The 14,719-nt window shown below is 54.4% G+C and overlaps 1 protein-coding gene across 1 annotated transcript in view; it reads right to left on the bottom strand.

Annotated features, from left to right (window-relative positions):
• SYN3 (synapsin III) overlaps nt 1-14,719 on the bottom strand; it is a 210,224-nt gene that overhangs the window by 3,445 nt on the left and 192,060 nt on the right. Inside the window, exons 11-12 of the mRNA XM_075599202.1 lie at nt 14,259-14,319; nt 8,869-9,160 (exon numbers count right to left, since the gene is read on the bottom strand). Coding sequence (XP_075455317.1) covers nt 8,869-9,160; nt 14,259-14,319 — 353 coding nt within the window. The remainder of the gene's footprint in view (nt 1-8,868; nt 9,161-14,258; nt 14,320-14,719) is intronic.

The raw sequence follows: 14,719 nt of genomic DNA, 5'->3' as shown, positions 1-14,719 counted from the left end.
AGATTTTGAGATATTTGTAGTTTTTTGTGTGTGTTAGTTCCTGACCCAAATATATAGTACATGGGTCACCAATAGAAAGCTGCAATGTCGGGGGGCTTCCGGTGACGTCACCAGGTATGGCGGCGTTTTAGGAGAGCCCTGTGGACCCCGCAGTATAATTAAATAAATAAACACCTTTACCCCTCGCTTTGCGGTCCCAGCCCTGGTGCACCACGGAGCGCCGGAGAGACTGATTCGGCCGATCCGGCGATCAGCTGTTGGAGACCCCCCTGCGAGTCGCGGGCCCGGCGGAGGGAAGGGGCGGCGGGGCACTGTGTGTCCCGCGAGGTCTGTGACCGGGGAACCTGCGGCTGACGGGGACGGAGCTCCCCCTGCCTCTGGAGCTAGAGGGACGCTCGCTGCAGCCTCCCGCGGCCGCGAGGAAGAAATAAATAAATCCCGGACCGGGGGGAGAGGGGGAACGCCGGGAGGGGGTGAGTTCTGGAGGCGTGACTGGGAGGGAGAGGCCCTAACATCCCACAAAGTGCACCTATTGTTGTCAGCCCCACATCACTGCAGCAGCCCAGATATACAGTAACACTACAGAAGAAATAAATAAATAAATAACTCTGTCTCACTTCCCCACAAGGACCCCCAGGTGCCTGCGCTGTCCCTGCGCCTCCCCTCCCCCCCTGGACCACCACCTTTCCCCTAACATCTACGGCCCCTCGCAAACATCCCCAGAAGGGGGACCACCGCGGCAATGCAGTCGCGGCAGAAAAAAGCCTCAACGCCAGCGGTAACTAAATATTTCCCGCCGGCGCAGAGAAGCCCAGGCGCGGCGCCTGACAACCAAGATGGCGCCGACGCACGCGGCTCCCCCACCTCTGCAAGCGACCGCCACGACCGTGGAGAGGTAATAACGAAAGCATACCTTGAGGATTTTATGACATCCCTCCACAACAAACTTCATTCCTCACTGCAACAGGATCTCAAGATAGCCGTCACGGAGCTCAAGGAGGAGATCTCAGGTCTCACCGAGAGAACCACCGAGCTCGAGACAAAACAGGGAGAGACTCTTCAGAGGCTAATGGAGGCCGAGGACGAAGTATTTCGGCTGGGGGAAGAAGTGGCGGGCCTAAAAGACGCAATAGAAGACCAGGAGAACAGGGACAGGAGACAGAACCTGCGGATCCGCAACGTCCCTGAGGCTGTTCTCCCCGATCTCATCCGGCCGTACCTACTGGAACTTTTCTCCTCCCTGTGTGGAGATGTGGAACCCAGAGACATGGAGATAGATCGGGCCCACCGAGCCCTTGGCCCCAGGTCGGAGGATCCGAATAGAAGAAGAGACCTGATTGTAAAATTCCACAGCTACACCACCAAGGAACGAATCCTGACAGCATGCCGAGAAAAAGGAGACATTACCTTCCAAGAGGAAAAAATACAAGTCTACAGCGACCTATCCAGAACCACTGTAAACAGGCGAATGGAACTCAAACCTTTAACGCTGCTCCTACGAGAAAGTGGTGTCCGCTACAGGTGGGGATTTCCATTTAGATTAACGGCCAGCAAAAATGGGAAATTCTTAACCCTGAGGCGCCCGGAGGAGATGGCGGCGTTCGCAAGAGCACTAGGCCTCACTCCCCCGCCCTCTTGGGGATCAGAGGAGAGCCCAAGCCGAGATGCTGAAGAGGAAGGCGGGCCTAGCCGCCCCTCCCGCAGAACCGCTGCTCCAACCCAAGCGCAGGCAAAAAGAAAGTAAAGGAATACCCAAACTAACCTCCTTATTCCCAGTTGGCCGTTGCCGTAGATCTATCCCAGCACTGAGCGGATGCAACCGCCTGCAGTGATCACTGAAGAGGAGACGCAGATACGCCTGCTAGCGGCCGTCTACCCCGTGGAGCTCACCTGAACGTCGAAATAAAATCCCCGGCAGCACAGTCGGCCCACCTACATCATGGAGTGAGATCACTTGAAAGACAGCACGCCCCTGGGGGCCGAACTCACGCCTGAGGACCACTCCGCTGAGTGCACCTCGACGACGCACCCAGTACCCAGGTCTCATTGGAGACCCACCTGCACCACCATAAAAGACCTGCACGAGCGGTCCAAGGAGCAGAGCCGAGGGGGAGACGCCAGTTGCGGATTTTGGGTGGGGGGGGGGCGGGGATCCCGGGAGGAGAGCCTGCCTGAAGCCGAGGGGGCCCCCTCGCTTGTGGAGAACTGACGAGAGGAAGCCACGGTGCCAGCTGCAGGGAGCCGTCCCCGTTCCTGAAGACGGTCTGTGGGGGGGGGCGGGGGGGATGGGGGGGATCCGGACAGGGCCTGTCTCCATGGTCTACGCAGAAGGACTGTCGACTATCCATATTGTTACGGGTGTGTCTGGCCCCCCCCTCCCCCTTTCCCCCCTCCCCCCTCCCCCTTTCCCCTCTCCCCCCCCCTCCCCCCTCCCCCCCCCCCTCCCCCCTCCCCCTTTGCCCCCTCCCCCCCCCCTTCCCCCCTCCCCCCCCTCCTTTCCTCCCCTCCCCCCTTTCCTCCCCTCCCCCCCTTTCCTCCCCTCCCCCCTCCCCCCCTTTCCTCCCCTCCCCCCCCTTTCCTCCCCCCCCCTCCCTCCCTTTCCCCCCCTCCCCTCCCCCCCTTTCCCCCCCCTCCCCTCCCCCCCTTTCCCCCCCTCCCCCCCTTTCCTCCCCTCCCCCCTTTCCCCCCCTCCCCTCCCCCCTTTCCCCCCCTCTCCTCCCTCCTCCTCCCCCCTCCCCCCCCCGCTCCTCCCTCCTTGCCCCCCCCTCCCCCCCTCCCCCCTCCTCACCCCCCCCTCCCCCCTCCTCACCCCCTCCTCCTCCCTCCCCCCCTCCTCCCCCCTCTCCCCCCTCCCCTTGCCTCCCCCTTCCCCCCTCCTCCTCCCCTCCCCCCCTCCTCCTCCCCTCCTCCCCCCCTCTCCCCTCCACCTCGCCCCCTCTCCCTCACCTCCCCCCTCCTTCCCCCCTCCTCCCCTCCTTCCCCCCTCCCCTCCCCCACCCCCCCTCCTTCCTCTCCCCCCCCCCTACCCCCTCTCCCCCCCTCCCCTCCTCCCCCCCTCCCCCACCCCCCCCTCCTTCCTCTCCCCCCTACCCCCCCTACCCCTTCTCCCCCCCCTACCCCCTCTCCCCCCACCCCCTCCTCCCCCCCTCTCCTTTCTCTCCCCCCTACCCCCCCCCTCTCCTTCCTCTCCCCTCCATCCCCCCTCCCCTTCCCCCTCGCCCCCCTCCCCTCCCACCGCAAACAGGAGGTCGGCTAAGAGACCTACAGACAGCCCTCCTCTGCCGGCAAATCAGCCCCATAGAATAGGCACTGTATAAGATAGCTGAGTGTTCATTATGGTTTATGCTTGTTAGAGTTAAAAAGTTAAATAGGATGTTATTGTCGAAACGTTTATCCAGAGGGAATCGTTATAACTCATTTGCCATGCTGGGAAACTAACGCCTGCGTTACCTGAATGTGCGTTTATGTAAAAGATCATCTGTTCCACTCGACCATCACAGGCCACCCCTACCCCACTATGGAGCTCCTGTCCTTCCCGCCTTCCCCCCTCCTCCCCCGTCTCTCTCCCCCCCCTCCTCCCCCGTCTCTCTCCCCCCCTCTCTCTCCCCCTTCCCTCCCCCTCCCTCCTCCCCGCCCCCCTCTCCTCCCCCCCCCTCTCCTCCCCCCCTCTCCTCCCCCCCCTCCCACCGCAAACAAGAGGTCGGCTAAGAGACCTACAGACAGCCCTCCTCTGCCAGCAAATCAGCCCCATAGAATAGGCACTGTATAAGATAGCTGAGTGTTCATTATGGTTTATGCTTGTTAGAGTTAAAAAGTTAAATAGGATGTTATTGTCGAAACGTTTATCCAGAGGGAATCGTTATAACTGATCAGCCATGCGGAGAAACTAACGCCTGCGTTACCTGAATGTATGCTTATGTAAAAGATCACCTGTCCCACTCGATCATCATAGGCCACCCCGGCCCCACTATGGAGCACCCTCCCCCCGCCCCCCCCCCTGTCTCTATCCTTCTCCCTGTTGGCTATATACACATAGGGAAAAGGGTTTTGAAAAAAACATTAAGGGGTCCACACCCTCCTGGACGAGCCAGTCTGTACTCCCGGGTCTACCCCCCAAGGACCCTAAGTCCGAATGCCGGTATGCAATTCCGGCTACACCCCATTGGGGGCGCCCTCAGGCCCCCATCCTTTTTCTCTCTGCCTGCTGGTGCTGTCCCAGCAGTCCTTTACCCTTCCCGTCCACCCTATCCCCCTCCACCCCCCCGACACCGCTGACCCAGGTCCAGACAACAGGTCACCCTCTTCCGCCAGAGATGTTCTTTCCTATCCCACAGGCACAGTAATCAGTCACGGTCCCCCGGTTGGGAAAGGGGTGATCCGCAAAGGCCCCTCCAGAGATAACAAAAATGGCTAGCCAGGCCCCAATCAAAGTTATCTCCCTTAACGTTAAAGGACTACAGAGCCATAGGAAGAGAAAACTAGCTCTCCAGGAGATGAAAAGATCCCAAGGAGATATCATCTTTCTCCAGGAGACACACTTCACAGACCACGAGCTGCCTAAAATATTTAATAATACATTCCCGCTGAGCTATTATTCCTCGTTCAGTAGCAAGAAACAAGGGGTAGCCATTTTAATCCGCCAGGGAACCCCATTCAATTTTGTCAAAAAAGTTTCAGACCCAGGGGGTAGATTTCTTGTGGTATATGGCTCACTAGCAGGCACGGCGATCGCCCTGGTCAACCTTTATGCACCAAACGAGAACCAAGCAGAGTTCTTGAAAACAGTCCTAAACACAATTGACCCTACCTACCTACCCTCATTGATAGTGGGGGGAGACCTAAACATGGCCTTAAACCCACTGGAGGATAAGACACTCCCTTTTGACCGCCCACACACGGTACTATCCCTAAAGATGGGAACAGCATTTAGAGCAATTATCAAAGATTTTTCCCTAGTGGACGTTTGGAGATCCCAACATCAGGGCCAAAGGGACTATACCTTTTACTCCGCACCCCACCAGACCTATTCTCGCATTGACTACCTCTTTACAACCAAGAATGTCTTGGAGGCCTCCCAAAAAACGGATATAGGCCCGATCACATGGTCGGATCATGCCCCTATCTCATTAACTCTCTCAGTTCCATTCACAAAGTCGAGCGCATTTAACTGGAAACTAAACGATTCATTATTGAATCACCCGGAAATAGAGAGAGAAGTCAAGTCAGCCCTATCAGAGTACTTCAGGAACAACTCAGGTTCAGTCCCATCCTCAGCGGTACTATGGGAAGCCCATAAGGCAACCATCAGAGGTACTTTTATCTCCATAGCATCCCATAGGAAAAAAACTAAGGCAAAACTACTCAAAGACTTGACAGAGAAAATAATCAAACTAGAACAGCAACACAAATCTAACCCCTCGGGGAAAATATACAAAACCTTAACTACCGCCAGAAACGAGTTGAAAAAGATCCAACTCGAGGATGTCGAAAAAGCCCTTCGATGGACTAACCAGAGATACTATGATAAGGGCAACAAAGCTGACAGACTATTGGCCAGTAAATTAAGAGGGGTACAAAAGAGGTCCCAAATAACTGCGATCAAGAACAGGTCAGGTCACATATTATATAATGACAGACACATTGCGGAGGAATTCACCAAATTTTATACCAAATTATACAACCTCAGAACTCAAGAGGAAAATAATAGAGCATCAAGGCTTACGGCAGTTTCAAACTATTTAGATAGCTGCAACCTCCCATCCTTAACAGAGAAGGAGAACGAGACACTGAATGGGAAAATTACAAAAGAGGAATTGGCAGACGCTGTAAAAGCTCTAAAACTATCCAAAGCCCCCGGCCCTGATGGATTCACAAACGCCTACTACAAGAGGTTTTTCCCGTCCCTATCTCCTTACCTGCTGGACTTGTTCAACTCCTTTATGGAAGGTGACCCCATACCAGCATCAATGTCATTGGCTAATTTAGCAATAATCCATAAAGAGGGGAGAGACCCAATGCAATGTGGGAGTTACCGCCCCATATCGCTGTTGAACAACGACCTTAAGCTATACAGCAAAATACTAGCGAACAGATTAAACCCCATTCTACCCAGACTTATCCATAACGACCAAGTGGGATTTGTCTCAGGCCGCCAGGCCTCGGACAACACCCGCAAAATTATAAATATAATAGATCACATTAACCTTACAAACACCAAGGCAGTTCTCCTCAGCTTGGACGCAGAGAAGGCGTTTGACAGAATCAATTGGCTATTCCTAGACAAAACTTTACAAAAATTTGGTTTCAGGGATTCATTCCTAGAGGGGGTCCGAGCACTGTACCAAAATCCATCAGCAGCAATCAAACTCCCGGGAGGTACAGCGCAAAGATTTCCAATAACAAATGGTACAAGGCAGGGCTGTCCTTTATCCCCTCTCCTCTTCGCCCTGACAATCGAACCCCTGGCGGCCAAAATACGCGAGAGCACAAATATCCAGGGCGTACCAATTGGCGATACAAATTACAAAATCTCGCTCTTTGCCGACGACATAATACTGTCCCTAACTCACCCTCAAACATCGCTCCCCAATCTTCATAAAGAATTGGTGGAGTTCGGCAAAATTTCGGACTACAAAATTAATAATGACAAATCAGAAGCCCTAAACTTAAATGTATCAGAATCGGAAATTAACTTACTAAAACTGAACTTTAATTATAGATGGAGTTCCTCATACATTAAATATCTGGGAGTGAATGTATCAGGTAACTACCAGTCATTGTACAAATATAATTACCCGGCTTTATTCGGGAAAATCAAAAAAGACCTGGACAAATGGGAAGACTACCAGATCTCATGGATCGGAAGGATGATCTCAGTAAAAATGAATATACTCCCCAGATTGTTATACTATTTCCAGACACTCCCGATCCATGTTCCCAGCCCTGAACTTAAAAACATCCAGAATAGAATGTTTAATTTTATCTGGAGGGGCAAAAGGCCCAGGGTTGCCAGATCGGTCCTCCTGACGTCAAGAGAAAGAGGGGGCCTGGGTGTCCCAGATATCACAAAGTATTATTTAGCGGCCCAGTTGAGGCAAGCCGTAGTGTGGAACGCAGACCCGGGTCTCTATTGCTGGCGAGATATTGAATCCCACTACGTAAAAACGCCTTCTCTGCAGGCCCACCTTTGGTGCATAGACAAGGGGGATAGACCACCCCGTAGGTTCGACCTTGGTGCCACCAGACACACCTGGGAAGTTTGGCGGAAATGCAGATCAAAGTTTAAACTAACTGCTCCGGGCTCGCTGCTTATTCCGATCCACAACAATCCCCATTTCCCCCCAGGATGTGAACCAAAACAATTCGACTACTTCCATCTGAAGGGGGTTAGGGTGGTCGCCGACCTATTGAGCGATGGAAGGCTGCTGAACTTCCAAGAATTACGAACAAAACACGAGGCCCCAGAATTGAGTCCATTTAAGTATCTCCAAATTAGACATTATCTCCAAAAATTGTCCCCAAAATTTGAGTATCCTCCCCTCACCAACTTTGAGAGGCTCTGCCGAACTTGTACACATCAAAAAGCATTGATCTCTAACATATACGCTGGTATGGAGAGATCAGCAGGCCCCTCCACTCACGACTATATGTCCAAGTGGGCGGCGGAATTAAGTATAGACATAGATGGAGAAGACTGGGAGGATATATGGGACGCTGCTTCAGGAACTTCCATCTGTACCACGACAAAAGAGAATATCTACAAAATCATGTTCCACTGGTATCTTACCCCAGTTAGATTAAAGCAAATCTACCCCCTGGTCTCAGACCTATGTTGGAGAGGCTGTGGACAGAGAGGAGACATGGCCCACATTTGGTGGTCATGCCCAAAAATCCAAACATTTTGGCTTTCTATTCAAACTTTAATCCGAGAGGTAACTAGTCTCACATTAGACCCAGATCCACTGACCTTCCTCCTGGGCAGGCCAATAGAGGAAATTGACCGCCCGGTAGGAAAATTAATCTCCTCCATCCTTACCGCGGCTAGGTGTGCTGTGGCATTCTCCTGGAAAAAGATCTCTCCCCCCTCCATTCAGGCGGTTAAGAGAAGAATAGACGATGTAATGCTCATGGAACGTCTGACGACGTTTCTCAAACGCAAGACTGCAAGTCACTACAAAATTTGGGAACCCTGGGAGATTCACTGACACCCAAGAGAATCTGATAGAAGAAATTATGACCATTCAAACCTCAGCCTGAAGGACGCTAGGGTCGGCGGGGTGGGGGAGGCTCACCCCTCACCCCCCCCATCTCTATACCCACCCCCCCCCCTTCCCCTCTATCCCCCCCCTCTCTTTTTCAGATCTCTCGCTCCCCCGGTCACCCGGTGACCCAGAGGTCGCGCCACTCTTGGCGGTACACCCCCTACCCCCCTTCAACATGGAAAATTTGAAAATCAGAGTGTATTAGGATATTGAGATGTGATATATGCCTGTAAATTTGCCTGTTTCCTAATAAAAATGTTAAAAAAAAAAAAGAAAGCTGCAATGTCACATCTTTTGATGACTTTGTGGCTTTCTATTGGCTACCAGAGCAAGGCTGACCCCGGTGGCCTCAACTGGGGAAGTAGTCTCGTGGTTAAAACTGCAAATATCTTGGGAACAACAGGTTACCTGGACCTCTGGGAACTGCGGTTCTTCTCCGGAAGACTCCACGACTCGGGTACTAACCTCCCCCACCCCCTACCCACAAGAAAAAACAGGACTCCTGCTTAATGAGATGTAAAAGTACATTTAGGATATGAAAGAATACCATCACACACACAACTTTTACCCTTTCCCTGCTTGGGTTTGATTCAGGATGGGCACTCACTTGAGATGAGGATGGGGTGATGGTTGCGGCTTGGCTGTTGGCCCAGGCCCCTGTTGGGTCTGTCCTTGGGCAGGAAGTCTTGGCTGCTGAGGGGAGGCAGTGCCAGGCTTTGGGGTCTGGTTAGGGGGGGTTCCAGCTGCAGGTCTGGCAAGCTGAGGAGAGTTGGGAGATCTTTGAAGCTGCGGAGAGCTGGGCTGTGAAGTCTGGGGCTGCTGACCCTGTGGAGAGAGCCTCTGCTGAGCAGGGGGTCCTGTCCTTGCAGGTGGGAGGGCCTGGGTTTGCCGGGGGGCACCTGTAGAAAGGAGGATATTTAGGAAACATTAATCACAGATGCAATCCCTATTATTTTCAAGAAGTATTTGTTCATGTTTCATTTTAAAGGGGCAATCAGACACAGCCTTCCAAAAGATAATGTATCAATGAAATGTGTTAAGCGAAGCCAAATAGCAGTTAATAGAAAAGATTTGTCCGCTTTAATTGTTTGGGGAATTAATTACAAGTTGAATTTCATAGGAGCCTCTGAATGCGGGAGTATTTGGCTTTCACCACATGGTCCTTATCAGAGATCCATCAAAGATGAGGGGGGGGGGGGGGGCGAGAGAGGTCTCTGGGTGAACCAGCACATGCTGAATAGAGGAAATCTGTACCCCTCCCAAGTCTCGGCTCACTATGTTTACAAGGAAGCTTAAAATATATATCTTTGGTAAAAAGGATATTGATCACCTAGGTTTAATCCCTAAACATGGCACTGGCATTGGTTCACTTTGGTTCTTTAAAGAGATTTGCACCCTTCTGTTGCTATGTACACAGTGGATTGCTGGGGAAGGGTTAAATCAGGGGTGGCCAACACCAGTCCTCAAGGGCCACCGACAGGTCAGGTGTCAAGGTTATCCCTGCTTCAGCACAGGCAGCTCAATCAGTGGTTCAGTCAATGATAGCCACCTTTGCTGAAGCAGGGATTTCCTTGAGGACTGGAGTTGGCCACCCCTGGTTTAAACCTTCACACAAGTTCAGAAATGTGGCAAACTTGGGGCCCTCACAGTTGATGAGAAATGTCCCCTCGGTTCACCAACAGCTGATTTTCACCAGCCTTCCTCTTACAGTCCTGCTCATCAACACCAGGAGAATTCATCAAAACATTAAAAAAAAATAAAAAACTATTTATGCAATTTATGTGGCTTGTGGACATCAAAATGTTGATGGTGAACCTCAAAAAGACGTTTGAGAAACGTTTCATCTTTGGGTGACTGTCTTAATATATTTGACAGGTGTGTTCATCGACCTCTCTCCGTGTGTTGTATAGATTCTGTGTCAAAAGCCACGCTTCATGTTTCGCAAAGCAAAACTGCAGCAAGTTTCCCATGGTTTGCAAATTTAGTGCGCACATCTCATTTTGATACAGTGACTTCTCACATCAAGTACCATCTTTGTTTATAGAAGAGATACCAGATGGTAATTATTATATGTTTTGTATAACATTTTGGGGATAGAAAAATGGCTGCTATGTCCTTGATCATACTGTAAGCAACAGTAATTGCCGAATGACTCCGTGTGAATCATGCAAGCTCCTATTCCTCCTCAAACATGCTTTGCTTGGGATAGCAACCGTGACTGCTGATTACAGCGCAATACACCTTCTGTCCCAAGATGTCACTTGCGCACTGTGAAGCTTACAGAAGCTGCAGGATATTGTGCACTAGGACGGGACAGGTAGTGGAAAAGCAAATGCTAGTGACACACACACACACTGCCTCCCTGGGTACACTACACTCACGTGCCCTGCCTCCCTGGGTACACTACGCTCACGTGCCCTGCCTCCCTGGGTACGCTACACTCACGTGCCCTGCCTCCCTGGGTACACTACACTCACGTGCCCTGCCTCCCTGGGTACGCTACACTCACGTGCCCTGCCTCCCTGGGTACACTACACTCACGTGCCCTGCCTCCCTGGGTACACTACACTCACGTGCCCTGCCTCCCTGGGTACACTACGCTCACGTGCCCTGCCTCCCTGGGTACACTACACTCACGTGCCCTTGCCTCCCTGGGTACGCTACGCTCACGTGTCCTGCCTCCCTGGGTACGCTACACTCACGTGCCCTGCCTCCCTGGGTACGCTACACTCACGTGTCCTGCCTCCTGGGTACGCTACGCTCACGTGCCCTGCCTCCCTGGGTACGCTACGCTCACGTGTCCTGCCTCCCTGGGGGGGTACGCTACGCTCACGTGCCCTGCCTCCTGGGTACGCTACGCTCACGTGTCCTGCATCCCTGGGTACGCTACGCTCACGTGCCCTGCCTCCCTGGGTACGCTACACTCACGTGCCCTGCCTCCTGGGTACGCTACACTCACGTGTCCTGCCTCCCTGGGTACACTACGCTCACGTGCCCTGCATCCCTGGGTACGCTACGCTCACGTGCCCTGCCTCCCTGGGTACGCTACGCTCACGTGCCCTGCCTCCCTGGGTACGCTACGCTCACGTGTCTGCCTCCCTAGGTACGCTACACTCACGTGCACTGCCTCCCTGGGTACACTACGCTCACGTGCCCTGCCTCCCTGGGTACGCTACGCTCACGTGCCCTGCCTCCCTGGGTACACTACACTCACGTGCCCTGCCTCCCTGGGTACGCTACACTCACGTGCCCTGCCTCCCTGGGTACGCTACGCTCACGTGCCCTGCCTCCCTGGGTACGCTACGCTCACGTGTCCTGCCTCCCTGGGTACGCTACGCTCACGTGCCCTGCCTCCCTGGTACGCTACGCTCACGTGTCCTGCATCCTGGGTACGCTACGCTCACGTGCCCTGCCTCCCTGGGTACGCTACACTCACGTGTCCTGCCTCCCTGGGTACACTACGCTCACGTGCCCTGCATCCCCTGGGTACGCTACGCTCACGTGCCCTGCCTCCCTGGTACGCTACGCTCACGTGTCCTGCCTCCCTAGGTACGCTACACTCACGTGCCCTGCCTCCCTGGGTACACTACGCTCACGTGCCCTGCCTCCCTGGTACGCTACGCTCACGTGCCCTGCCTCCCTGGGTACACTACACTCACGTGCCCTGCCTCCTGGTACACTACGCTCACGTGCCCTGCTCCCTGGGTACACTACGCTCACGTGCCCTGCCTCCCTGGGTACACTACACTCACGTGCCCTGCCTCCCTTGGTACGCTACACTCACGTGTCCTGCCTCCCTGGGTACGCTACGCTCACAGTGTCCTGCAATCCCTGGGTACGCTACGCTCACGTGCCCTGCCTCCCTGGGTACGCTACGCTCACGTGTCCTGCCTCCCTGGGTACACTACACTCACGTGTCCTGCCTCCCCGGGTACGCTACGCTCACGTGTCCTGCATCCCCGGGTACGCTACGCTCACGTGCCCTGCCTCCCTGGGTACGCTACGCTCACGTGTCCTGCCTCCCTGGGTACGCTACGCTCACGTGTCCTGCCTCCCTGGGTACTCTATGCTCACACACCCTGGATCCCCGGTATGCTATGCTCATGTGCCCAGCCATCTCCCTACCCGGGTCCCTACGTTCAGCACCCAGCCATTCTTGCTCCCCGGGTACCCGACGCACCACCCAGCCATCCCCCCTCCTGGGTCACCTACACTTAGCACCAGCCATTCTCCCTCCCGGGTATGCTACGCTCACATGCCAGCCGCCCTCCCGGCATGCTGCCAACAGCCATCCTCCCTCCCCGGTACCCTACGCTCAGCACCCAGTCGTCCTCCGTCCTCGGGTACCCTACACTCGTGCTCAGCCGCCCTCCTCCCCGGGTACCCTACGCTCAATCCCAGCTGTCCTCCCCGGGTATGCCACACTCATGCGCACAGCTGTCCTCCCTCCCTGGTTACCCTATGCTCACGTGCCAGCCGTCTTCACCTCCCCGGGTACCCTAACGCTCAACCCAGCCATCCTCTCTCCCGGGTACCCGACGCTCAACACCAACTGGCCTCTCTCCCCGGGTACCCGACGGTCACGTGCTCAGCCGCCCTCCCTCCCCGGGTACCCTACGCTCAATCCCAGCTGCCCTCCCCGGGTATGCCACACTCATGCGCACAGCTGTCCTCCCTCCCTGGTTACCCTATGCTCACGTGCCCAGCCGTCTTCCCTCCCCCGGGTACCCTACGCTCAACCCAGCCATCCTCTCTCCCGGTACCCAACACTCAACACCAGCCGTTCTCCCTCCGGGTACCCTATGCTCACACCCAGCTGCCCTCCTCCCTCCGGGTATGCTATGCTCACACATCCAGCCATCCTCCCTCCCGGGTACCCGATGCTCACACCCAGCTGCCTCCCTCTCCGGGTATGCTACGCTCACACACCAGCCGTCTCCCTCCCAGGGTACCCGATGCTCATGTGCCCAGCTGCCCTCCCCCCCCCCCCGGGTATGCTACGCTCACACATCCAGCCATCCTCCCTCCCCGGGTACCCGACGCTCACGTGCCCAGTGTCCCCCTTGCCCGGCACGCTACACTCCTGCTCCCAGCCATCCTCCCTGCCCGGGTACCTTACGCTCAACCCCAGCCAACCTCTCTCCCCGGGTACCCGACGCTCACACGCCCAGCACCTTCCCTTCCCGAGTTAGCTTGCTCGTGCCCGGCCGCTTTCGTCCCTCCAGCCTCCTTAGATTCGCTCTCATGTCTGGTCACGCAGCGGGGGAGCACTGCTGGTCCACACACAGTCTTTCATTTTCTGGCCATCTAATTTCTACCCCTTATCTTATATAGTGTTACATCCTTTAGTATGCCCAGAGACGGGCAGTGAGGCAATCATGGCTCCTCACAGCTTCTCTCCACAGGGTTTTTTTTCCTGCCTTTCATGCTGCTGTACCTCGGTGAGCTGAAGGATATAACCACCTTTTGGGCCTCTAACCCCGTGCCCTGCATGTTCTATGTTAGATTAGTAAAGCCAACGTTCCAAATGCAATAAATATATATATATATCTCCATCCATCTCAACCAGGGGGCTGTGAAACGCTTGTGTGCCGCGACCCTCTGTCAAGGGTGCCGCGGTCCCACTGGAAAAAACTCAGCTGGCTGCCTGGAGACGTAGAGGCTGCGATCTGCCTCGCCTCTCTCAGCCCAGCACAGAAGACAACGAGGAGCCTCCATCTCCAGACCGTGCCGCATGCGCCCACTGGGCAGCTGACATGATGGAGGCATGTGGGAGGAAAGAAGGAAGGAAGGAAGGAGTGAGGGGGAGAGTTTGATGGCTTTGGGAGTGTGTGGAGTATGAGGGTCAGTGTGTGTAGCGAGGAGGGGATGAGTGAGCTCTGCAGAGCAGGGGGGCCTTCGCTGCAACGCACTGAGAAGCAATAACACCAACCGGTGGGGCAGGACTATTCTGTACCTTGTGGGGAGGGCCGGGTTGAGCTGAAGCCCCCCAGCCACCTGGGGTCCTGGGCTGAGGCTGCATCTGCGGTTTCACTGCCTGCGGCTGCACCTGCTGAGGCTGGAAGACAAAGGGTGCGTGAGATATTGGCAGACTTGGGGATACACAGCAGAGGATGAGGGGGAAGCAGCTCCGCTCATTCGGGGTCTCCAAAAACAGCACTGAATACTCAGAGAAATTACCAGCTGACAGCCAGCTGGGGATAACTATGCCTGAAGGGGTTAAGTGGGGGCTGCACAGAACCTCAAAAAGTTCTAATAAAAATGACATTCCGGTTTGTTATGGATTTACGCTATTTTTGTTGTTTTGGGGTGGTTTATTCTTGTAATACTGGTGATATTATCATTGTTCTGGATAGATATTAATACATTGTTTCTTCATTTTTATTCATTTGGGTTCTTCTCTGGTTATTGTAAATACAATAAAATGTAATAAATGTAAAACAAATGAGTTAGAGGGC

Source organism: Ascaphus truei, chromosome 5 (genome assembly GCF_040206685.1).
Source record: "Ascaphus truei isolate aAscTru1 chromosome 5, aAscTru1.hap1, whole genome shotgun sequence".
Lineage (NCBI taxonomy): Eukaryota > Metazoa > Chordata > Amphibia > Anura > Ascaphidae > Ascaphus > Ascaphus truei.
Note: the sequence above shows the minus strand (reverse complement) of the source record. Positions and strands in the feature narration are given on the sequence as shown.